This window comes from Zonotrichia albicollis, chromosome 18 (assembly GCF_047830755.1).
Source record: "Zonotrichia albicollis isolate bZonAlb1 chromosome 18, bZonAlb1.hap1, whole genome shotgun sequence".
Classification (NCBI taxonomy): domain Eukaryota; kingdom Metazoa; phylum Chordata; class Aves; order Passeriformes; family Passerellidae; genus Zonotrichia; species Zonotrichia albicollis.
Genome location: NC_133836.1, coordinates 12,297,563 through 12,323,254, shown reverse-complemented (window position 1 = coordinate 12,323,254; position 25,692 = coordinate 12,297,563). Strand labels below are relative to the sequence as shown.

Below are 25,692 nucleotides of genomic sequence, written 5' to 3'. Positions count from 1 at the left end.
TTTTCTTTTTCTTTTGTTTTTTTCCCTAAATGGAGCCCCAATTCCCCTCTCATGCTGCGATTGGACCTCCAGACCATCTATCAAGTGGCATTTTCTCATTTATTTCCTCCCTACCTATTTTGTCTTCCAGGACAAAGTGGCGGTGTGTTAACACCGCTCCAATTTGTCACGCCGGAGTCACTGGTGTAATTCCAAGCCTCTCAGAAAATTGATGGTGGCAGAATTGAGGTTTTACAGATGGGCCAAGCCCTAATAAGAACATCAGTTTGAGATGGGGCGAGCGGCAGAATTGACGCTTTTATCTAAATTCTGTTGAAGCCACACACGGCAGGCGCCGGGGAAATATTGTAGGAAACAGCAAAAGAGGAAAGGCAGGCGTGGTGCAGAAATCTGCTCAGTCCTGAACTCCAAATTACAACAAAGCCCTGGTTCTGGCAGCTACAGAAAAAGGGGGATTTTTGTCAACACAGTTGTCTTGGCAACATTAAAATGCATTTCGTGCGTTCTGCTCGGGTTGTGCCGGGTGGGGTGAACGGAAGGGGGGTGAGGGGCTCCAATAAATTGCAGGAAAGTTTTGGGGTGGCTCTGCCTCCTCCAGCACTGCTGTCCCATGATCAGGAGTGTGCAGGACACTGGTGTGAATGGGATGGGATAGGAGCAGATCAGAAAAAATGGGATATTTGTGTTGGAAGGGAGCTGCAATGATGATTTTAACTGCACAGACATTCCCGTGGCTGCTTTGCCAGCAGGACCTGGCTCTCCTTGGCTGCTCCATTCCCTGGAGAGGGCATGGGCACCAAACCAGGTGCCAGGAGCTGGATAAATGTGCAGGTCCTGGGGCTTTGGGGCAGATTTATGAGCAAACAGTTGTGGTTTGTTTTCCAGGAAGCAACCCCTGATTAGAGGCAGATGAACCCTCTTGGGGTCTGGCCATGGATTTATTACTACCAGAAGCAAGGATTTATCTGATTAACTGCCCTTCCTGCAGGAACAGGAATGTTTTGGGTGCAGAGAGCCACGGGGAGGTGAGGGGGTCTCCAGGGTGGAGCCTGTGGCATTCCATCCCTTTGGCAGTGGGGCAATTCCATCCCTTTGGCAATGGTGCAATTCCATCCCCTTGCTGGTGCCAGCTCAGGTCAGTGGGCACCAACTGGCGCCAGGGCCTTGTACAGATGGCAAAGTGCCTCATCCTGGTGGAAATTTGGTTTACTGGGGGCAAAGACAAGGTCCCAGCCCAGCTGGAATAATGATTCCCAACCCAAGAATGGTTGGGAATTGAGCTGGGAATGGGAAGGGAGAAGCAGAGCCATCGTTTGGGTTTGGAGGGAAAAGGTCTCGCCCATGCTGGGTGGATTTTGGGAAGGCTGAGGGGAGATGGGTGGTTCCAGCTGGGAGTGATCCTGGAACAGAGGCTAGACAGAGCTAAAAGAATAAAGCAGGTATTTATTAAAGGCCTTCAAAGGACACACCTTGGGCAGTGCAAAGTCTCACAGAGACTACACCCAAGGTGGGCAATGGTCATGGGTTTCTCAGACAGATTTTAGTTTGGTCTATTTGCATTCCAGAGGTGAATTGTCAAATTACAGCTTCAGGTAATGAAGTCACATTCCCCTGGTTTTCTCCACCCCAATTCCCTTTTGTTTACACTTTTTTGGGCCTGAGGCTGTGTTGGTGACCATGGTTCTCAGGCCTGGAAGGATTGTTCTGTCTGCCCAAAATGTGAGGAGAGCAAACTAACACTGCATCAGTTCAGAATTATACACTAATGCAGGATCTAAAACATGCAAAAGCTAAAACTTAAGACATCAGAGGAACATTATCTGAGGATTAAAAGACTGTGGACAAGTACACCCTGGGCAGGGATGGAGCGTGGAGTTTATTCCAGTGAGCTGCCTGCCAGGGAATCACTTGAACATTCCCATTTCAGAGGCACAGCCATGCAGGTTTACAGGAACTGTGCATATGCTGCATCCCAGCGCTCCTCATCCCCTCCACCGATGCTCCATGGGTCGTAAAAATTAAATGGGCATCAATCCATCAGCGCCAGGGCTCTTCCTCGAGCGCTATAAATCCCACGAAAGCTAATTAAAGAGGACAATGGTGCCCATTTAAAGCTGGCACGGGCATGCAGGAGCCATTATCACCGGGAGAACAGGGCTCCAAATGGATTTGTGAGGCTGAGGGGATGGCGTTGAGCACGGCCCAGCCCGGCACAGCCCGCGGCTCTGCCTGGCACAGGCAGGAGATTGTGTTAAAGCTCCCGAGATTGATTTCTCCTCCGCTTTGCCTTGGAAATCAAATCATCCTGTTGTATTGCACTAAATAGTTATTTCGTTGTTTGCACTGGGTGTTTGGTAATTTGCGCTGTTCACATGATTTGTATCCTCTCACCGCGTGGTCTTCCCCTTTTCCCCTTCCCTAAATGTCAGTGTGGTCTCCAAACACGAACTTTTACATCATTCCATTAAGGTTTGTGCTGGGGTTTGTTCTTGGAATCTTATCTGGCAGCTCAAGGAGCTTCTCCTGGGGTTGGTTGGTTGAACTTTTATCGCTGATGGAGGGGAGCAGGCTCTGCTGCTTTTCCCTGAAACAGGAATATTCCCCCTAAATATACCCCATATTCCCCCCAAATATCATATTTTCCCCAAATATACCCCATATTCCCCCAGATATATCCCATATTCCCCCCAAATATATCCCATATTCCCCCCAAATATATCCCATATTCCACCCAAGTAGACCCTATATTCCACCCAAATATATCCCATATTCCACCCAAATATATCCCATATTCCACCCAAATAGACCCCATATTCCACCCAAATATATCCCATACTCTACCCAAATATGCCCCATATTCCACCCAAATATATCCCATATTCCACCCAAATATATCCCAAATAGGCCCCATATTCCCCCAAACCCATCAGCCAAAGGAGAGAAGTTTCCAGGGGCTGGTGTTGGGGTCAGGGTTGAGGCTTGCCTGGGGTGCTGCCCCTCTGCAGGGCTCATTGCTCTCCTGTAGTTTGAGTTGGATTTATGCTTTGGGATGGGCAGGGAAACTGAGGCAGGAGTGGGGGTGGCACCATCCATGGAGGTTTATTCCAGCAGGGTTTATTTCCAATAAACCATGGGTGACACCATCCATGGAAGTTTATTCCAGCAGGGTTTATTCCCAATAAACCATGGGTGGCACCATCCATGGAGGTTTATTCCAGCAGGGTTTATTCCCAATAAACCATGGGTGGCACCATCCATGGAGGTTTATTCCAGCAGGGTTTATTCTCAATAAACCATGGGTGACACCATCCATGGAGGTTTATTCCAGCAGGGTTTATTCCCAATAAACCATGGGTGATACCATCCATGGAGGTTTATTCCAGCAGGGTTTATTCTCAATAAACCATGGGTGGCACCATCCATGGAGGTTTATTCCAGCAGGGTTTATTCCTGACAGGGAGCTGAGCCCGGCTTTGCTGGTGGATTTTTCATCTCCTGGCTGTTTTTGGGGTGGGATGAGTGTTCCTACCCGGGTGAAACCCCGTTGTGCTCTCACTGTTTTGAGGAGTTAGACCTGACACTTCCAGCAGCTTCTAAATATCTGACCCGGCTCCGAGGTTCATAAATCAGAGTCCTCATGGTGCTGGGAGGGAGAGCTGGGAATCTGTGGGCTCACGGAGCTCAGCACAGCTCAGCCACCCACAGGGCTGAGCTCTTTGGGTTCCATCCGAAGTGTGTCCCCTCTGGAATCAGAGCTGTCCCACCCCAGAGTGGGACAGGAGAGCCCTGACCCTCCTGGGGGAGTTTTCCAAGCCGTCCTTGTGTTTCCTGCCTTCCTGAACTTCTCCCTCTCCCTCCTCTCTGCACTCTGAGTTTCTGCAAGGTTTTCCAGCTGGAAAATAATCGGACTTGATGATCTTTAAGATTATTTTCCAACGTCAATGATGCCATGATTCTGTGAAAATCCTTATCCAGCTATTCCCTAAAGGAGCAGGAGGATGAGGGGCTTAGGACCTCTCTGTCCTCCCTCTCCTTGCCTGTTCCTCTCCTTTCTGGCTCTTTTCTGACCTTCCTGACTCTGAGGAGCAGCAGAAAAAAAGGATAAATCTCTGGATGGGTGTTGAGGTACCACTTAAAATCTATTTTTTTCTTTTCATCCCTTTTGTGAGGAATGCTGAGGTGTCAGTGGGTTTGGGGGCAGGCAGCAATGAGCACCTAGAAACGCCAGCGTTCCATGGTATTGCTGAGCACACACAAGAAATGACAACCCTTTTCCATGGAAATAGCTGGAAATTATCCTGCTGGGAGAAGAGAGAGGGATTAAACACCGGGGGCTCCTCAGCTCTTTTCCAGCGAGCTCAGCAAGTCCCGCTGTGAGGTCGGGCAGGGCTGAAGGACATCCACGGTCCCCTCCAGCTGTGCAACATCTGCCCGTGTGAGCGGCTGGCAGCCCTGGCAGTGTCTGTCCCAAATTCCACCCAAATGTTCCCACACTGTATTCCACCCAAATATATCCCATATTTTCCCCAAATATGCCCCATATATATCCCATATTTTCCCCAAATATATCAAATATTCCACCCGAATATGTCCCATATTCCCCCAAATATATCCCATATTCCACCCTAATATATGGGGTATATGTCCCATATGTCCCATATGTCCCCACTCAAATATATCCCATATTCCACTCAAATATATCCCATATTTTCCCTAAATACACGCCATATTTCCCCCAAATATATCTCCTATTCTCCCCAAATATACCCCATATTCCACTCAAATATACCCCATATTCCCCCCAAACATATCCGATATTCCCAGGCAGTGCCCAGGGTGGTTGTGCCCACCGAGATGCACAAACACAGATCTGACCCGGGTAAGGAGCCCCGATGGCACGGCAGGGCCGGCCCCTCTCAGGACGCTCTGCTCCGTGCTCCCGGGGCACTGCGGCTCCTTCCGAAGCCACCTTTGTCCCCACGAGGCTCATCGGGATGAGTTTGGTGTGACCCAGCCCTGCCCGGCCAGTGATGGTCACCTTGTGGGGCAGAGGGGTCGGGAAATCAGAGCCCGGCAGGGAGAAGGAAGCGGCTCCTGAGAATCCCAAAGAGCTTGGGAAAATTGGGAAAACTCGGCTGGGAAAGCGAGATGAGGATGGGGAAGGGATGGAGGGGTGGGAGGGAAGGAACGGGACAGGAGCTGTCGGGTAGAAGTGAATTCCTGCTTTCCTCCATCCTTCCCAAAACTGGAACCTTCCTTCTCCTGCTCTGCTACCCGAGCCCCGGGTGGCGACACAGCCCATCCCGGGGTCCTGATCCAGTGTCATTTGCAATTAGGGCATTAATTAGCCCTGGTGGATGTGACTCAGTGGTATTTAACCCTTTGTAAACTGCTGCTCTGCAGGGCCGAGTCACAGCAGGGGAAGGGCCACAGGGGTTAAACCCAAGGGTTTGGGTTATGGATCTCGAATTGTTTTGTTCCTAATTCGCTGCTAAAAAGCCCAGCATTCCTCACATGAGGATTAACGTGCCCAAGTGGCGCTGGTGTCCCTGCCCTGCCCCTCAGATCCCTGTTTGTCCTATCTGGGGCTTGAGGGAGCTCCTGTCAGAGAGGGGCCGGAGGTGCCAAAGCTGCCCTGGGCATGTGGAGAGACAAGGTTGCTCTCCTTGCCATGGCAGTGCCTCCAGCAGAACATGTGCCCTCTGTTCTGTGCCGAAAACTCCGATTTTAAAAAAGAAAAGAAGGCGCTGGCTCGATGCGAAGCGTCAGGGCACAGTCCTGGAGAGAAACGTTCTCCAGAGCATCTGAGAAAAACGCGAGGGGAGCGCGGGGAGGCTTCGGGAGCAGAAGTGACAGAAGCCAAGCGTGCCTTGTAAGAACAAGGGTCCCATCAGGAGCCAATGGGCTGTGACTCCTGAGCCCTGCGAGGGCTGTTCCTGCTCATCCTAAGGGTGGGATGAGCTCCTTGGTGCCCTCCCGGCGATGTTTCCCCTCCGCCGGAGCGGGGCTGGGCTCGGGGGAGGGCGAGCGTCCCCTCCTTCTCCCCGTGCCAGGCTGGGAATCTGGGCAGAGGAGGAGCCGAGCGCTGATCCCTGCAGCCAGCCTTAAAAGCAGCAGTTGCCTTTGGAAGTGTTTTCCCAACTCGGGGAAGGAAGGGGAGCTGAGCGGCCTCTTCTGTTCCCCGGCTGCTGCGCCTGGAGTGACACCTCCGGAACAGAGAGACAGCACCTCCGGAACAGGTTTCCTCCCGGGCAGGGCTGCCCATTCCCTGTCGGGCTCTCACCCAGCAGGTTGTGGGTTGCTCTGGAGAACACGCGGAGCGGGGATCCCGAGCGGGCAGAGCCTCCTGGGTGCGCCGAGCCGGGCTGCCCAGCCCTGCCCTGCCCTGCCCAGCGGCCCCTGCCAGGGCTGCCCTGCTCTGCCCTGCCCTGCCCAGCGGCCCCTGCAAGGGCTACCCGCTCCCCCCGCGCCCCCGCCGAACAGATGGTGCCGATTTTCGCAGGGGGAGGTGAAGGGAGCAAAGCCCGGAGCGCTGCGAGGCTGCAGCCTGGGGGGGTGACATCTGTGGGGACGGGGTGCCCGCGGCGTGCCCAGCCCCGCGCTCAGCTCAGCGGGCACTTGCGCCTGCCCTGCCTCACTTATCTCCCTCCTTTGTTGGTTTTTCCCCTGCTTTGCAGATAGAGAAGCCCGCGCACCGTCGGCGGGGATGCCGGTGAAGCCAGCGCGCTGCCTCCCGCTCCGTGCCAGCGGCTGACTGGAAGCTGGAATGTTTCCCACCCCGGGCGATGCCCAGCCCTGCTCCTAGCCTGCCTTCCCAGGGGTGACATTCCCGCTTTCCTGCCGTTCGCAGAGCAGTGCCACCGAGCATGCCGCAGGGAGCCCCTCGGCAGCCCGAGCCCAGGGGAGTTTTCCATTGAGTCCAGCTCCTCAAGAGCCAGAGTTGCTCCTTCCCACCCTCGGACAGCGAATTCCCCTGCTCCCAGCAGGGTGTTGAGGTCCTGCAGAGCGGGCTGGAGGAGGGGGCTGCCATGGAAGAGAATGTGTTCAGCGTGCAGCAGATCCAGCCCAACGTCATCTCGGTGAGGCTCTTCAAGCGCAAGGTGGGCGGCCTCGGCTTCCTGGTGAAGGAGCGCGTCAGCAAACCGCCCGTCATCATCTCGGACCTGATCCGGGGCGGGGCTGCCGAGCAGAGTGGCCTCATCCAGGCTGGGGACATCATCCTGGCCGTCAATGGCAGGCCCCTGGTGGACATGAGCTATGAGACGGCGCTGGAGATCCTGAGAAGCATCGCCTCCGAGACCTACGTGGTGCTCATCCTGCGCGGCCCCGAGGGCTTCACCACTCACCTGGAGACCACCTTTACGGGCGACGGGACGCCCAAAACCGTCCGTGTCACCAGACCCCTGTGCCCGGCTCCCAAGGCAGTTGACTTGTCCAACCCAAGCAAAGAGCAGCCAGCAGCCATGGGATCGCTGTGGAGCAGGGAAACGGGCAAGGAGGTGGAGCCCCATGTCCACGTTAACGGGCTCGTTCCCGGCAGCAAAGGGGCAAAGGACGGCGGCAGGGACAAGGACGGGGCTTGTGCTCACTCCTGCCTCAACGGCGGCGTGGAGGACAACGAGCTGCTCAAAGAGATTGAGCCCGTCCTGGACCTGCTGAAGAGCAGCAGCAGTAAGGACAGCGGTGGAGATGCGCCCTCCAAGGTAGAGACACGGGATATAGAAGTCCAGGTGGACTGGTAGGTCTCCCTAAATACATTTTTTACCTTTGGTGGAACGCGCTGGTTTTGGCTCACCGAGCGCCTCTCCACAGCTGGCTGCTGCCCGGCACAGCTGGGTGGAGACGGAGGGGAAGGGATGGGGAAAAGAGGGAAGTGGTTGGTGAGGAGAAGATGAAAAATTGGGAGAAGATTGTGGAAGGAAGATCTAAGCATGGGAAATTGGGGAGATTTGGAATAATGTCTCATGGAAAGCTGAGCTGTGTGATGTGGTGGATCACGGGCTGGGCTGGGATAAATCTCTGCTCCATGTTCCCAATTCCATTTGTTTTAAGTCAAAGCAAAACCCCGTGCCTCAGTTTCCTCAACTGCCAAATAAGGTCCAGGGTATTCCTGTCCTTGTGGTCCTGCCTTGGAGCTCTCCGGTTGAAATCTGCTTTAACTTTAATGGGAGAGGAAGGTCGGACCAGCAGGGCACGGTGCTTCCTAGGAGAAATCAGCTCCCAAACCTTTTGGGAGAGGGGAGGAGAGCCCCAGTCCAGCTCCATCTGAAGCCAAGACAGGGCGGGGGCAGTGGGACCAGCCTGGGGGCAGGAGGGAGATGTTCCCTATCGGGAGCTCGGGATGGCCAATCCTTGTGGAAACGCCAGGACGGATCTGCCCGTGCTCCTCCAGAGCCAGATCGCTGTTTCAGGACTTGTGTGCATGGGTGGGGATGTGAACAACGCTTGTCCCATGTCCTGTTGAGGAGGGGGAAGTGGCACAGCTCCTGATTTTCCTCAGTGTTTCCCAGAGCCGGGGCAGCTCCCCGGGGTCCCTCCTGCTTTCCAGAGCTGTTGTTTGCAGCCGGGTTTGTTCAGCGCCAACTCCCTCTCCTCCTGACCGTTCATTAACACTGCTAGCTTGCCTTTTCCTGCTGCTTTTCCCCAAGTCCCCAAACACGTTTTAGCAGTGTCAAGTGCTGCAGCAGGGTTGTGGCTGCCCTCGCTTATTGACTGGCTGGAAAAGCCCCGAGGGTTTGCTGGAGCTGCAGATCCGTGCCTCGGCCACGGAAAGATCTGAAATGCCAAGTTCTCTGTAATTTCAGGTTCTCTTGCTGTAGACACTTCTTAGGAGAAGGAAAACATTGTGTTCATTTTTCTTTATCAGAAAAAAGGGGGGAGAGCCACAGCGGGGTCCCCACCACGGGCTCCCAGCCAAGGCTGAGCTCCCGCTCGCTCCCATCCCAATCCCACCCACTCTCTGTGTTTTCCACCGTCCTTGTTTTATTTTCAGTTGTTTTCATGTCGTTCCTGCTCTCCCAATTTATTCCTGCTTCCCGTGGAGGACACGGTACTCAAAGCTTGTTAGGGTGCTCACACTGAGTCAGAGGGAAAAAATATCTGCTGGGCTCGGTGCTGGTGTCTGGGTGTCCTTCCTGCCACCCCCTCCCCACCACAGCTGCTCTCCAGGTTCACTTTTTGAACAAGAATTGTTCAATTGAATTGTTGGGATTTGGAAAATTCAGAAATCTGCTGTGCAATGGGAAGGGATTTAACCCCCTTCCCGAGCTCAGGACGCTCTCCAAAAACCTGTCTGGATTTAATCCCATCCTGGGAGAGCCTGGTTTAAGGATTGAGACTTTGAAAGGGTCAGGACTGGGTACAAAATGTGCAGGGAGGCTCCAAAATCCCCTCTGGTTTGGCTCAGGGACCTGAGGGTGGCAGCCCAGAGGACACAATCCCAAATATTGGGGTTGAACAGGGGCAGCCTCACCCATCAAACCATGTCCCTCATCCCAGCAGCCGCAGGATCTCCAAAGAAATTCTGCTCCAGCCATGGGGAGGGATGAAAAACGTGATTCTACTCTGAGAAGTCTCTTTTATTCAGAGATTAAACAGAAATGCTTTGATTTCACTTTGATTTCACTTAAACTGAAGGATCTTGAAGTAGCAAAGCGGGGACTTCACCAAAATCTTTTTTTTTTTTTTTTGTTTTCAATATCCTAATAATTTTTTTTAAAAAAGTCTTTGTTATCTCTATACCTTGGGGATGAAAATCCACTTTTCAGTCAAATTCTCCTGCTTGATGAAAAGCTGCAGCCTGGCTTTTGTGGTGTGGGGGAGAAGATCCAGGCTGGAGCAGGGATGTGGGAAAGATTGACTGCAGGGAGAAGCTGTCAGGAGCTGCTGTGCAGGGCAAAGGGCATTTCTGTGGGATTGGGCTGGGCATGATTCATCTCCTCAGCTCGGCTCTCACAGAGCCAGGGCATCCTCAAGGTCTCCTGCACTCCGAGTTTTCCTGGATGGCAGGAGGAGTGCAGAAAGGTCAGGGAGCAATGGGGAGCGGGTAGCTGGGGAGAGTGTTGGTCAGTGCCAAGAAAATGCCAAAAAACCCTCGGTGAGGAATGTCAGATGGATGCAGCTCAGCCCTGACTCCTCCAGGCAGGAATAGTGCAGGAATTGAGCTGTACCCACATCCAGGAGGGAGAGAAACCTTGCTCAAGGTTGAGCTGGACACCTCCAGCCTGGTCTGGAGATGGTGGGATTGGGATGGATCCTGTTCTGTCTCCTCTCTGCCATTGATCCAGTTGGAGATGGTGGGATTGCAATGGATCCTGATCCCGTTCTGTCTTCTCTCTGCCTGGTGCTGACCACCCCAGCCTAGGGCACTTTGTTGGATCCAGTCTGGCTCAGGGAGCTGGGACAGCATTCCCAGGGCAGGAGGGGATGGCTCAATGCTGAGCTTGTCCACAGGGAGACAAAAACTCCTTGCTCAAGATGAGCTTTGGTAAAACCAATTTAAACTACACCTGATGTTTTGGGCTTCCAGCTGCTTTCTCCGGTGATACTTCCAAGGAAAACTGGAAGGGAGCCTACAAGAGAAATGTAGAGGGACTTCTTATAAGAGCATGGAGGGACAGGATAAAGGGATTGGGTTCAAAATGGGCAGGGATGGATGGGATATTGGGAATTAGGAATTGTTCCCTGTGAGGGTGGGCAGGCCCTGGCACAGGGTGCCCAGAGCAGCTGGGGCTGCCCCTGGATCCCTGGCAGTGCCCAAGGCCAGGCTGGACATTGGGGCTGGACACTGGGGCTGGGAGCACCCTGACTGGATGTTCTTTAAGGTCCCTTCCAATCCATCCTGTGGCTGATTGATTGATTGACTGATTGATCCATAATTTGCTGTGGGCACACAATCAGTTCCTCTCCATCCCCTGCCCCCACGATCTGCATTCCCCAGGGGAATTCTCCTTGCTGCCTTCTCCTCCCACCCCGTGCCCTCAGGGTCTGTCCATGGAGTGACCACGGCTGCTCCTCAGCTCAGGCCATCTGCCATCAGCAGAGGGAGCACAGATGTGGGGCTCAAGGTATGATGAGAGCTGGCATTTGTGCCATGAGGCTCACCGTGGGCTAGGAGGCAAAAATAGAGTTTGATTCACTCCCTGCCAGCGAGCCCAGGTCTGTTTTTCCCTCAGAGCTCTGGGGAGATTGTCAGGTCCCATCTTCCCTCCTTCTTCCCCCCCCTCCCCACTGAGTTGCCAGGGTTGATTTTCCTTCCCAGGTCTCTTCCATGACATGAGCAGCATGATGGAAACATGGCAGTTTCAGTCCAAGCAGCAGCCCCGAGAGGGAGAAGTGTGCTCAGAGCAGGAATTCAGCTCACAAAAGGTTTCAAGGTTTCAGGCTCCAGCTTGCCTTGGAACAAACCCCATAATTTTGCAGTTCCCAAAGAGAACTGCAAATTCCCAAATTCTCTTCCTCCCACCTTCCTCAGGACCACCAAAATCTCTTTGTGTCGCTCAAAACATTTCGTTTGCATTTCTGACCTGTCTTCATTCTTCTGCACTTGGACGCAAAAGTTTTAAACCTCAGAAAGGAGAAGGTTCCCTGGAATTTCCACGTTTGTGCCATTCTGGAAATGGATGCAGGGAGCTCTGGCCTTCCCCTGCTCCCCTGGCCGAGGCTTCTTCCTCATCACTCCACTCCATCACTGATCCAGAGAGGCATTTTGTGTCTGGAAACCCCATATTCCACCAAAATACACCCCATATCCCCCCCCTCCAGGCAAATATATCCCATATTCCCCCATATTTTGGAGGAATTTGGGATATACTTGGAGGGAATATGGGATATATTTGGGTGGAATATGGGATATATTAGGGGAGAAAATAGAATATGGGATATATTAGGGGAGATATACCCCATATTCCCCCAAATAGACCCCATATTCTCTCCTAATATACCCTATATTCCACTCAAATACATCCTGTATTCACCCCAAATATATCCCAAATTCCCTCCAAATGTATCTCATATTCTCCCCATATATACCCCATATTCTGCCCAAATATGTCCCATATTCCTCCAAATATATCCCACATTCCCCCTAATATATCCCATATTTCCTCAATATATTCCATATTGCCCCCAAATATATCTCATATTTCACCCAAATATACCCCATATTTTCTCCAAATATATCCCATATTTCCCCCAAATGTACCCCATATTCCCCCCAAATGTACCCCATATTCCCCCCAAATATATCCCATATTCCACTCAAATATGTCCCAAATTCCCCTCAAATACACCCCATATTCTCACCAAATATACCCCATATTCCACCCAAATATATCCCATATTCCACCCAGTATATCCCATATTTCCCCAAAATATATCCCATATTTCCCCAAAATATACCCCATATTCCCCCCAGATATATCCCATATTCCTCCCAAATATTTTCCATATTCTCCCCAAATATACCCCATATTCCTCCAAAATACATTCCATATTCCCCCCACATATATCCCATTTTCCACCCCAATATATCCCATATTCCCACCACATATACCCCATATTTCCCCCAAATATATCTCATATTCTCCCCAAATATGTCCCATAGTCCCTCAAATATGTCCCCATATTCCCACCCCAATATATCCCATATTCCACCCCAATACACCCCATATTTCCCCAAACCCATCAGCCCAGCTCCCAATCCACCCCTCACAGCTCAGCCTCTGTGCTGCTCCTTCATCCCCTGGGTTCCCCTGTCCTTGTCCCCATGTGTGCCCCCAGCAGCCAAACCCCTGGGCCAGGTGTGACCCCCCAGGAGATCCAGATGTGACCCACAGGAGATCCAGGTGTGATCCTCCCAGACATCCAGGTGTGACCCCTCAGGAGATCCAGGTGTGATCCCACAGGAACCCCAGGTGTGATCCCAGAGGAGATCCAGGTGTGACCCCACAGGACATCCAGGTGTGACCCCACAGGATACCCAGCTGTGACCCCTCAGGACATCCAGGTGTGATCCCACAGGAGACCCAGGTGTGACCCCACAGGAGATCCTGGTGTGACCCCCCAGGACATCCAGCTGTGACCCCACAGGATACTCAGCTGTGACCCCTCGGGAGACCCAGGTGTGACTTCCCAGGAGACCCAGGTGTGCCCCACAGGAGATCCAGGTGTGATCCCAGACGAGATCCAGGCGTGACTCCACAGAACGTTCAGGTGTGACCTGCAGGAGACCCAGGTGTGACCCCCCAGGAGATCCAGGTGTGACCCCACAGGATACCCAGCTGTGACCCCTCAGGAGACCCAGGTGTGACCCCACAGGAGCCCCCAGGTGTGACCCCCCAGGAGATCCAGGTGTGACCCCCTAGAAGATCCAGGTGTGACCCCTCAGGAGACCCAGGTGTGACCCCCCAGGACATCCAGGTGTGACCCACAGGAGATCCAGCTGTGACCCCAAAGGATACCCAGCTGTGACCCCCCAGAAGATCCAGGTGTGACTTCCCAGGATACCCAGCTGTGATCCCACAGGACATCCAGGTGTGACCCACAGGAGATCCAGGCGTGACTCCACAGAACGTTCAGGTGTGACCTGCAGGAGATCCAGGTGTGATCCCAGAGGAGATCCAGGTGTGACCCCACAGGAGATCCAGGTGTGACCCCACAGGACGTTCAGGTGTGACCCCCCAGGACACCCAGGTGTGACCCCACAGGAGATCCAGGAGTGACCCCTCAGGACGTTCAGGTGTGACCTACAGGAGATCCAGGAGTGGTTCCCATCATTCCTGAGCTGTTTTGCTCCCCTGGCCGGGCTGGGATCCTGCAGGAGCTCACTGTGGAGGGACAGGAGCCGTCGCAGCTCGGTGCTGGCTGAATGCTGAGCTGTGCTGGTGGGACTCTGGGACTGCCTGGATCTGTTCCCAGGTCTTTCCGTGTCAGCGCCTCCTCTAAGGCATTTGCCAGCCTCATATTTCACAGGCTCCCTGAGGCTGCAGCTTGCTCAGCTCATTAGTCCCTGATCCCAGTGCTGGGCACATTCCTGACGTTCTGAGGCTGCGGGATCTTCTCCAGATCATTCCACAGGTTCTTCCTGAGGCTTTTCCTCCTCCTTCCGTGCTGTCTCAGATCTCCTCTCCCATTTGTTCCTTGCTTGGATCACCCTGCACTGTCCCTGCTGCCTCTCCAGGGAGTGCATCCCTGATTTTGGAGTTATTCCTTCCTCCAAATCCCCACCTCCTTCCTGAGCTCTGCTCCATCCTCTGCACCCTGCTAATCCCTTCTCCTGCCCCATCCCTCTCCCTCTGCTCTTGTCCAGACCTTGCTGAACACTCCAGCCTGGAGCCAGCATCTTTTCCAGAGAAGGAAGCATTTTAATTTTAATTACATTAATTAAATTAGGGAGTTTTAATTTCTGCCCCTCTAGAACGTGGTTTTCCATGGGGCAAAGGAAAGGTGAGGCAAGAGCTGCTGGTCCCACCTGAAGGTGGAGCCCTGCAAGTGCAGCCATGCCCCAGGAACAATCAGGGAATGAGGTAAGAGGAAGGAATTTCTCTCCTGAGCGTCCCACACAGCCCCAGGCTCAGGTTTGCCAGGAGAAGGAGAAGCTGATCCTCAGTCACAGCACAGGGTGATGCTATCAGTGTCACCAGAGCTGTCACCGCAGCGTGGGCACTGCCACCCTCATCATCCATCCCAGGGCTGGCTCTGCTCCCTGCCTGGGAAGCAGAGAGATCCTTCTGCCAAGGAAATTCAAAGGAGCCGAGTGACAAACTGACAAACTTCCCTTTCCATCTTTTTTTTTTATTTTTTTTCCCCTTTAATTTCTTTTTTGGAAAAGCTTTGGAGAAATTTCTGAAAGGGCTGTCTCAGCAACTTCCCTTCTGCTTCATCACTCGGAGCACTGCAACATCATCAAATTAGTCAAAAGAAAACAGTGGTGCCTCTCATTTCTCCAAACAGCCAGATGCTCTTTCCAAGGGGAGGCAGCATCCCAGGCTCTGCCAGGCACCAGGGGGGGAGGGCAGGATTCCTCTTTCCTTTTTAAAGCATCAGATTTGGCTTTCAGATCACAAAAACCCCTCAAAAAGGGTTTTGGGTCTCTCCAGGTCCAAGAGATCTGGCCAAGAGTGTGTGATGAGAGGGATCCTGGATCCTGGATCTGGCTTTTGGGAGTTAATCAAACCAGTGGCTTCCATCTTCAGCATTGCTTCCGAAGATATCAAAATGGGGATTAAAAACATCTCATGGAATGGTTTGGGTTGGGAAAGACCTTAAAGCTCATCCAGTCCTAGGACTCCTTCCACTGTCCCAGGCTGCTCCAAGCCCCAGTGTCCAACCTGGCCTGGGGTTTTCCAAAAAGAGGAGCCAGCTCCTCTGTCCCTGTGGCTCTCCCAGGGCAGATCCCTGGGGATGGCCAGCCTGGCTCCCTCGAGGGAGCTGTGCCCCCCCAGTGCCCACCAGGATGGCTTTGGGGGCTCTCCTTTTGACAAAACCCCAAATTCCCAAAAGCAAACATTGTCCAGGGGCTGAGCTGTGGCTGTCCCCTGAGCCTGCTGGAGCTGTGAGTGACATCCTCAGGTCACCCCGTGCCTCTGGGGGCTGCAGCAGCCACGGCAAGAGAGGAAAACAACTCATCCCAAAAATCCTGTTCCCTTCCCAACTCGCAAACCAGGCCCTCACAAGCGAGGGCCAGGAAATATTTGTAAAATGAAGCAATTGATGGTTTTTATTTTTATTCCCCCATCTGTGCTCGGGCTGGGCTGAGGCTCTGGCTGCTCTCAATGGGCTTTTCTCTGCCTGCCTCACTCCAAAAGGACAGAGCCGGATCCTTGTGGGCAGCCCCATCCGGGGGAGGCTCAGGGCAGGCACAGCACCAGGGACAGCCCCAGGTCACTCTGGGGCTTTGTCACAGCCACCCTTGGCTGTGCTTTCCCAGCAGGGCTGGCCCCTCAGTGCTGTGCTCGTGCAGCCATAAATCCATGGGGAGGAGAAGAGCAGCAGGAATCTGCTCCTGCCACACCTGCAGGCACACAAACAAGGGATGTGGAGCACCCAGGTTGTCAGGATCTTTAGCTGGTCACAGTGACCCCAAGAAAACTTAGAAAGTCTCTTTTCCCAGCCCAGCACTTGAAGAAGGAGTCAGGGCTCTTCATTTCTCGGTCTCAAGGTTGTTCATTGTTTCTTATCTTTTAAAAATTTTCTCCTGCCCTGCTGAGGTCCATCCAGCAGGACAGTTCCAGGCACTCTGCCTGCCCCCAGGGCAGTGTTATGTCTTTATACTAAAAACTACATGTACAATGTTTACAATTCCTTCCCAATATCTATCACCTATGTTAGACACTGAGCTTCTACTCTAAACCAATCTGTGAGTGCCAACATCACAGCAGGAGATGGAGGCCAAGAAGAAGAAGGAGAAAGGCTGGACACACCCAGTTCCCTCCATCTTGCCTCCTGAACCCCCATACCAAAACCCCAAAATCTACATCTCCACCCGGTGATAACTTCACTAAATTTGTCATGGCTTGCTGATCTTCATCTAAGGTTGGTAATTTGCTCCATGGGTCATAATCAAACCCAGAGGTGTTTTGGGCTCTGTGCCAGGGTCCCTGAGCCCCCTGGCAGGGGTCCTGGCTATCCTGGACAGCCAGAGGATGCTGTAAATGCTTTTTAGCCAATCATCTAAAATTACCCCTCATAAGTCTTAATTCAATGCATCTTTCATAGTTCTATTTCTCTAAATTATCCAGTCTTATTTGCGAGGCCATCTTCTAAAACTTCTTTTTAGTTCCATTTTTCTCCCAGCAATGTCTGTCCCATTCCATGGCATTTCCAAGTCAGCATTTCTTATTTCCAGGTTTGCATACAGGTGCACACTGTGTGGGCCTTCTGTCAGGTTTGGAGAATTCTCTACAAATCCATTTCCCACACAGTCCCCTGGCAGGCTGGGATCAGGGCAGGAGGGCAGGGATGTGCAGCCGTGGGAATGAGAGGAGCTCTCCAGGAGATTGAACAGCTGGGCTGGCTCCGAGGGGACAGCCAGGCTGGCCGGGCTCTCATCCTGCTAATTCCCTGCTGCCTGCCTGCTGGGGATTACTGGGATGGAGGCAGCCTGGGCAGGAAACCCTGAGTTTACCCTCTGGATTGGGCACAGAGGGATGTGTGGCTGTCCCCGTCCCTGTCCTCAGGATCTCTGTGCATCCCTGTGGATTCTGGGATTTGTGGATCACCACCCCCCTGCAGCAGAGATTGGGATCTTGTCACAGACATCTCTTCGTGAAAAATCCTTTCCTTAGGGTTTTTCCTCCTGAGAAGCTGAGAGGCCTCAGAAACAAAATGTAAACATTGATTATCTGCTGCTGTGGAATGCAACAGGTGCATTGGTCTCAATTGGTTGTTTATAATTCATGGCCAATCACAGTCAGCTGGCTCAGACAGAGAGTCCAAGCCACAAGCCTTTGCTATCATTCCTTCTTTTTCTATTCTTAGCCAGCCTTCTGATGAAATCCTTTCTTCTATTCTTTTATTATAGTTTTAATATAATATATATCATAAAATAATAAATCAGCTTTCTGAAACATGGAGTCAGATCCTCGCCTCTTCCCTCATCCAAGAACCCCTGTGAACATGGTCACAGGATCTCTGTTGCCTTTGGCTGAGGTGCTTGGGTGGGGTTTTTTAAAAGCTGTGTTTTATCTGATTGAAACCCACTCACATCCTCCCAGGAGCCAGCTCACCAGGGAGCAGCTTCCACCGCCTGGAGGGGCACAGAAATCCCAGGGAAAACGGCCCTTGGGCACCTGTGCCTCCTCACTCCCACAAAGGTGGCCGTTTTCCAATGTTTGGAAGGTGGCCAGAGCCCAGGGAAATATTTTGGCGGCTGAGCATGGCTCTGTAAAAGCAGAAAAATGACAGGAAAAGCACAGGGAGATGCTCTTTAAATGAAGTCTTTTCCTTAAGCTAAAGGAGTTCAAGGACTGTGAAACGGAATTTATTTGTATTTATTTGTCTTCCTGAAATTGAATCAGGAGCATGCTGCTGGTGTGATTTATGCCTTGGGTGCAAATGTCCTACTTTGGTCAGTGCCCAAACCCTGCCGCCGTTAATGAGAATTCTCATTATTGATTCAGCGGCACCTGGAAGGCTTTTAAGGACTGACAGCAGGAGCAGAACAATTCCAGAGGGCATTTCCTCAGTGCCTGTGCCCATCCTGACCCGTGCCCCTGCTCTGCCCAGCCCAGGAGCCCCTTCCCTGGTGGCCTTGGTGACACAGGTGCCACTCCCTGCCCGTGTGAATGTCGCCTCTCTAAACCCCGTTTGTTTTCTCCTTGAGGAGGGCTCACCTGGCAGAGGCTTTGCACCAGCTCAGGTGGCATTTCAGAGCCTCTCCCACAGCCCAAAAGGTGTGTGGTGCAGTGAGCTACACCTGAGTTACACCTGGGCTACACCTGAGTTACACCTGAGCCACACCTGAGTTACTCCTGTGCTACACCTGAGTTACTCCAATGTCACCCCCTGGGCTGGGGCAGCCAGCTCTGGGATGTCCCCAGTGCCCAGCCCTCCCCTCATTCCCAGCATCTCCCCCTAAATACATCCCATATTCCCATCAAATATGTCCCATATTGTCCCAAATTATATCTCATATTCCCACCAAATATGTCCCATTTTCAACCCAAATATGTCCCATATTCCATCCAAATATATATTGTATTCCCCCCACATATATCCCATATTCCTCTCAAATATACCCCATATTCCACACAAATATATCCCATATTCCACCCAAATATATCCCATATTCTCCCAAATATATCCCATATTCCTCTCAAATATACCCCATATTCCCTCCAAATATATCCCATATTCCACCCAAACATGTCCTATATTTAACCTAAATATGTCCCATATTCAACTCAAATATGTCCCATATTTCCCCCAAATACATCCCATATTTCTCACTAAATATACCCCACTCAAATACATCCCACCTATTCCTCAGTTTGCCAGGCTGAAATCCCTTCCACTCCAGCCTCTGGAAAGGTCAGGAAGAGCAGGGAGAGCTCCTGGGAGCTCAGCTCCTGTTTGTTCTGGGCTGATTTTTCCCCTTCCCTGCTCACCAGCACCGAGCTGCTCTGCAAGCTCCTTCTGCCACCAGCTCCTCCAGCCTCCCTTCCCCATCTCCCAGGGCTGTTTTCCCAGGTTCCAGCGGGATTTTGGGGTGCTGTAGGGGCTCTGCTGCAGGGCCGGTGTGGGCACTGCTGTGGCTCTGAGGTGGAGCTCCCGTGGTTGCTTGGGTTGTCCTCACCTCGGTGATTCACCGCCCTGGCTGAGGCTCTGCCTTTCCTCCCTTCCCACGGAGCACTGGCCAAGTTTTGGCTCCTGCGGGAAGCAGCTGGAGCAGGACCCGTGGTGCCAGCACCCCAAAAAGGTTTTTAACCCTTCAGTTTCAGGGAAGGGGAGAACAATCCCCAGAAAGCTCGGATGGAGAACGATCGTGTGCCGGGGGACCTGTGGGGGAAGAGCAACGTCCCCGTGGTCCTGAACAACCCCTGCTCTGAAGGACAGCAGGTAAGAGGCCGAGGCTGGGGCTCCTTTGGGTGGGAAAACCAGAATCCCCGGGGTTTGTGGGAATGTGAGCCATCCTGGTGGGTTCTCGCAGCGCAGAGAACCTGCAGGGACAATGTGTGACCCCAAAAGCTGCAGGTGACGGATCCCTGAGCCCCTTGGGGCCAGGAGCTGGAGGGGCCGTGGGTCAGGCAGGGAATGGAGGTCACTGGAGAATGCTGCTCCTCATCTGACACGGGATGGGAGCCCAGCCAGGAGCAGGACGCCGAGGCCTCCCTGGGGAGTGTGATCCCCTCTGGTGGCACCAGGCCAAGCTGCATCATTAAAGTCCTTTGGATTCATCTGATGGTAATTCAATAGAGCACTTCAGATAATGCCTTCCACGGTGCCTTTTCATCTCTCACACTCCATGGCCATAAATTCTCAGGCTTCCCTGCCAAGAGGAGATTAACTCCACGTTTGTAGCGGAGCCAGAGACGTCAGGCAGCCCCTGCCAGGCCACCAAGAGCACCTCGGGGAAAACACGACGTGCGTGAGCTCTGCCAGGGCTGCTTGGGCAAAAGGATCTCCCTGATGGGATTATCCAGGCAGGACCTGGGGGACCAGACTGGAGATCACCTCCCTGCCATGGCCAGGGACACCTCCCACTGTCCCAGGCTGCTCCCAGCCCCAATGTCCAGCCTGGCCTTGGACATTTCCAGGGATCCAGGGGATGGCACAGCTGCTCTGGGAATTCCATTCCAGTCCTTCCCCACCCTGCCAGGGGACAATTCCCAATTCCCAATATCCCATCCAGTCCTGCCCTCTGGCCCTGGGAGCCATTCCCTGTGTGCTGTCCCTCCATCCCTTGTCCCCAGTCCCTCTCCAGCTCTCCTGGAGCCCCTTCAGGCCCTGCCAGGGGCTCTGAGCTCTCCCTGGAGCCTTCTCCTCTCCAGGTGAGCACCCCCAGCTCTCCCAGCCTGGCTCCAGAGCAGAGGGATGGGTGGCCTGAAGAACACAGAGATCCCCACAGGATCAACCAGTGCCACCCCTGCCATGGCAGGGACACCTTCCACTGTCCCAGGTGCTCCCAGCCCCAATGTCCAACCTGGCCTTGGACATTCCAGGGATCCAGGGGCAGCCACAGCACCAGAGCAGAGGGGTTGTGCATCTCCATGGCCTCCTCTGGGCTCTCCCCAGCAGCTCCAGGTCCCTCCTGAGCTGGCCCCAGGGCCGGATGCATTTCTCCTGCATGCAATGGTGTTCCCATTCACTTTTGCAGCCTGGCAGTGCCTGAGACCCACGGGGGACACACCAGACCCTCTGAGCTGGTGCTGATGCCCACACAGGGCACTGGGATAGCCCTGGCCATGCTGCAGGGCTGTACCCAGCCTGGCTGGGATCCATTTCCACCCTCCCTCACCTCAGCACCATGGCCAGGTATCCCAGCAGCACAGCCACCCTTGGGCTGGGTGTCACCCCACGCTGGTGGCAGCCACTGGGGGATGGCCCTGGGCAGCCCCACGTCCCAGCTCATGGGATTCTGAGCCCAGGGACAGGTCAGGGCTGCTCCCTTTGCCCCAGCTGTGCAGAGTCTCCCTGCTCCTTTGCTAAGCCCCGTGCGTGTCCGTGTCTGTTACTATAAGCACTTTATAACCTTCTGTGTGCAGAGCTTAATTTCTCTCTGTGCTGGGGCTGCCAAAACCGCCAGTCTTAAGCTGCTATTAAACTCTTTATTATTTTTTTTTCACTGGATGCACAGCTTTCTTTTTATCCTTCTTATCCCCGAATCCTTACGCCTGCTTTTCTGGAAGCAGTCTGGTTTTTCCCCCAGCCATTCCCCAGGGCTGTGTGCAGTCAAGGCAGCTGAACTTCTTTCAAGCAGCAATAAATACTATTAACACTGGGGAAAGTCAAGCCAAGTGGGAACTTTCCTTGGGTTTTTTTGAAGCAGGATTGGGTGGATTCACTTGGCCAGGTGGCGAATGCTCACTGAGGCTCATAATAAGGTGCTGAAAGCCCCGCTGGGCATCGATCCCCATCCCTCTGTTATTTTTTACGAAACCACAGCGCATTTTTCACTGGTTTCCCAGCAGCCTGATCCCACTGTCCCTAACCCTGAGGATGCTGAGGTTGTGCCAGGTCCTGTTCCAGCCTGCAGGGACTGATTCGGGAGCAGCCCGAGGGCAACCAGGAGCTCTGGGCCCATGTGGCTCTCAGGGGAAGCGACTCAGAGCAGCTTGTGGGGGTGATTTACAGCTGAGCAGAGGCGCAGGATGTGCTCTGAGCCGAGCGGGGCTGATGCAGTCTGGACGGAAATGTCAGCACGGAGATAAATCCACAGCCTGGCTGCTGCTGCTCTCACCCCGCTGGGACTCAGCCGAGCAGGGTGAGCACCTGCAGAGCCCAGGACAGAGCTGTCCGCTGTCACTGTGTCCCCAAGGAGCCCCCACGGCTCCTCCTGTGGGAGCATATTGGAATTAAATCCCAATATAGCCGGAAGAAACGTGCCTGGGCTGGTCTGGCTCTTGCTGCTTGACCAAGGCGGCAGCTGTGGTGTTTCACCTCAGAGACACTTTTGGCTGGCTGGATGCTGCTGCTGGGCACTTGGGGACAAGTGCAGGCTTGCAGGAGCTCAGGTTTACCTCTGGCAGAGAAGCTTTAAGGTCATGGTGAAGGAAAGGAGTCAGTTCTGCTGGAAGGTTTCGATCCAGAGTTTTATTCCTGGCACTCAGGCCTCTGAATGCAGCAGCAGCTCCAACAGAACTCCCTGAGCCCGTGGTTGCTGTTCCTTTTAACCCCTGGGAGAGGGGCAGGGAAGGGGTAGGGAGCCACCAACCAGGTACAGGACGGGAAATTTCAGGGGACAAAGGACACCCGGATGGCCCAATGTTGCCCCAGGGCTAGAGGGCATCTTTTGAACTCTGCCAATCACACGATGCCCTTGCTGGAATGCTAAGATTGATGGACAGCAGTCAGCAGGGGCAAGGAAGGGGAAGGGAGAGTTTATTGGCACACCTGGGTAAAGAACTGGGATACTGAGACAGGATATTCCATCACACTGCAACAGGAGCAGACAGCCCGGGAGCCGCGGGTGCCGGCACGCTCCGGGTGGGAGCTGTTTGCATAACGCGTGTGCCGCAGTTGTCTCTCGGCTTGTCCCTCTCCTGAGTCACCCAGATCCCAGCTGCCTCATTAAAACATGAAAAGATCTCACGCTGCCTCCCTGGCACAGCGGCGGGGAGTGTTTGGCTCCTGTTTCAGCACACACACACACACAGCAGCTCACACACAGCTCCTTCCCAGGCTCCCCTGGGTTCTCTCTCTCCTCCACAGCTGCTCTGGGATGGGGGTGTCAGAGCTGACCCCTCTGCTCCAGCCTGGCTGCTGTCCCAGGATTCAGCATCTCTGTGGGCCTCTCCCAGCAAGGGTTGTCAGGCACTGGAGGTCTTGGTTGAAAAGACAGGTGTCTGCTAAGGAAGGCAGGAGCTTCCCCTGAAATGGAAAATGTAAACCCCCTCCCTCTGAATTGTTATAAATCTGAAATTAAGGAGCTCTCAGGCAAAGATATGGTAGCAGGAATAACAGTTCTTTACTAGGGAAGAAAATAAAAATAAAATAAGCAATGCAGTAAACTAAACACTGCCAGAGTCAGAACACAACCTGACAGCCTGTGGGTCAGGGTGTTGGTGGCAGTCCCATTGGAATTGTGGCTCAGCCCTCCTGCAGTGTCAGGGGTGGTTCTGCTGGAGCAGGGATCCTGTAGAGAAGGATGGATTCTTCCTCTGAAGATCCAGTGGAAGGAGAGGCAGCTGCTGTTCCTCTGGGAATCCAGTGGAGAAGCCGTGCTGGTGTTCCAGAATCTCCAGATTATATCCATGTAGCAATGCTTGGCTCCTCCCTCTGGGCTCCCATCTCCCAATGGGATGCTGTAGTTCTTATCAGCCATGCAGGGACATTCAATAGCTGTTATCAACAATGTCCCCTCCTGAGGGAGGTGTGAATGTGGTCACTCAGAGAGAGAGAGATAAGGAACAGATGAATGGGGTCCCATTAACACCTGGAAGTGTCCAAGGAATGACACTCAGTGCTCTGCTCCAGCTCGAAGCTTGGTGCTCACCCAGAGGTTGGGATCAACCACCTCAGCGACTTCCTGACCTGAATGACTCTGTGATTCCAGCTTGCCCAGCTCCTGCAGGGAAAAGACAAATTGAGAAGGGGAGAAGCTTTGGGGGAGTTTGAGGCAGAGCAGAGAAGCCCCAACCCACAGTGAAATTCTGTCCCTTTGTCCTCCAGTGGTGGCAGTGTCCCCTGTCCCAGGAGCTGTGTCACCCCATGGTGGCAGCGTCCCCCTGGCCCCAGGGTAGGGAAGGGGCAGGAACTGAAGGTCTGAAGGCTCAGATTTGGCCAGATTTTTGAGTCTTGCATCCCCCCCCTTGCTCTGAGGATGGGGACATTGCTACATGTGCATTCCCAGCACGTTTTGGGGCCCTACCTTCTCCAGCAAGAAGTATTTTAGCAGCACACTTTGTCAGGAGATCAAAACTCCCATTAAAAAGTGCTGGGTGCAATCAACACTCCCTGCCTGGTGCTCCTGGTTTCTGTCTGGCAGGTGAGGATTGGTTTTGGTTGCATTTCTGAGCTGTTTTCAGCACATTTTGCCCGTCTCAGGGAGCTGCTCTGAGCAATCAGGCTCAGAGGGAAGGTGGCAGATTGTCCCCTTTGGTCCTCCGGGTGGGTCAGGGAGCACAGGAAGCTGTTGGTGACTAAAGAATGATTCAATTCTCTTGGAAGAGTAAAACAAGCAGGGGGAAAAAAATTACCAGGAGCTGCCACTGCCATGATTCAGGCTGGACTCCTCAAAATTGAAAAAAATGAGTTTAAAAATAGTGGTTTTGTAGGACTGCATCGAGGAGGTTCTTATTTACTGCTGGGTTTGAGCTCTGCGTGAGGTTTTTTTATTCAGTTTCTGCAGTGTGCAAAGGGGAGGCTGAGATGTGGTCTGTGGACATTTGGCTTCAAGGGGCAGACTTTGACACAGTCCTTGGGAAAATCATGGGATTTGTGACATGGGGAATGTCAGAGATCCGCAGCAGCACAGCCTGAGGGGTGCAGGGAGCAGCTCTTGGAAACTGCAGGGCTAAAGAAGGTCCTGCTGTGGATTCAGGCTGTAAATCTCTGCCTTCCCCTCCAGCCTCTGTCCCTTGCTCCCAGAATATGTTTTCAGAGCGTAGCATTACACCACGAGCCTCAGGCTGTTTGAAATCCCTGTTTTCCAGGGGGAAAAAAGTCTGGACTTATTGTAAAAATGAGAACTGAGCAAAAAGTCTGGTCAGCAGTGCCAGCAAATGCAAAGGTGTCTGCTCAGCCTCGGAGTCAGCCAGGATTGATGTCTCAGAGCTTTGGAACAGCAGAGCAATCCCCTGGTGAAGTGGGAACCAGTCAGAGCTGGAGCCTCAGCTGCTCTATCATCCCTGCTGCCTTCCCTCCTGAGACAGCAGCTTTTCCCACCCTGTGCTGGTTCTTTGCTTCTTTAAATTTGTGCTGCTGCTGCTGCAGGGTGACAGGAGCCCAGGATCCCCAGAAAGGAGGTGACACTGCTGAAGGCAGCATCAGCTTCAAGAAAACCAGGTTAATCCAAAAGGGACACCAGCCCCAGGATTGTAGGAAGGGACAGACCCAGTCCCAGCCCGGAGCTGCTGTGCAGAGCCTTGAAGTGGTGCCAAACAGCAGCAGCTTTGGCCAGGACGCTCTCAGATGTCACCTAGAGAGCTGCAGCAGCAGCAGCACCGTGGTTCCAGGGATGGAATTACATCCCTGTGTAAGATCTGGCTCCTGGCAGACAGAGCTCTGCTGCCCAGAGCCACTGCAGGCTCCCCTGTCCCCACTGGCACACACTGATGGCTCTTGAGGCTCTAAGTGCTTGGGGTGAGTAAGGGCCACAGCAGAAAATTGTGGTTTTATCTGTGAAAATGTGCAGAAAGGAGCACCTGTAACCAGTCCTGCTCCTCACCAGCTCTGTGCTGGCTGAGGCTCTCCCCGTGCTGGCACAGAACTCAAGGAGAGCTGGAAGAGCCCATGCCAAGGCAGTGTCAGGGAGCTGAGGCTGGAGAAATCCAACTACTCATGATTCAGCAGCCCCCCCACTTGGATAATTCA

The 25,692-nt window shown here is 53.3% G+C and overlaps 1 protein-coding gene across 4 annotated transcripts in view; it reads left to right on the top strand.

Moving 5' to 3' along the window:
• NOS1 (nitric oxide synthase 1) overlaps positions 1-25,692 on the top strand; it is an 86,369-nt gene that overhangs the window by 26,781 nt on the left and 33,896 nt on the right. For all 4 annotated transcript variants that reach the window (XM_074554591.1, XM_074554590.1, XM_074554589.1 and 1 more), the window contains exons 2-3: positions 6,678-7,738; positions 19,434-19,557. In XM_074554591.1, coding sequence (XP_074410692.1) covers positions 7,029-7,738; positions 19,434-19,557 — 834 coding nt within the window. In that variant the 5' untranslated portion in view covers positions 6,678-7,028. The remainder of the gene's footprint in view (positions 1-6,677; positions 7,739-19,433; positions 19,558-25,692) is intronic.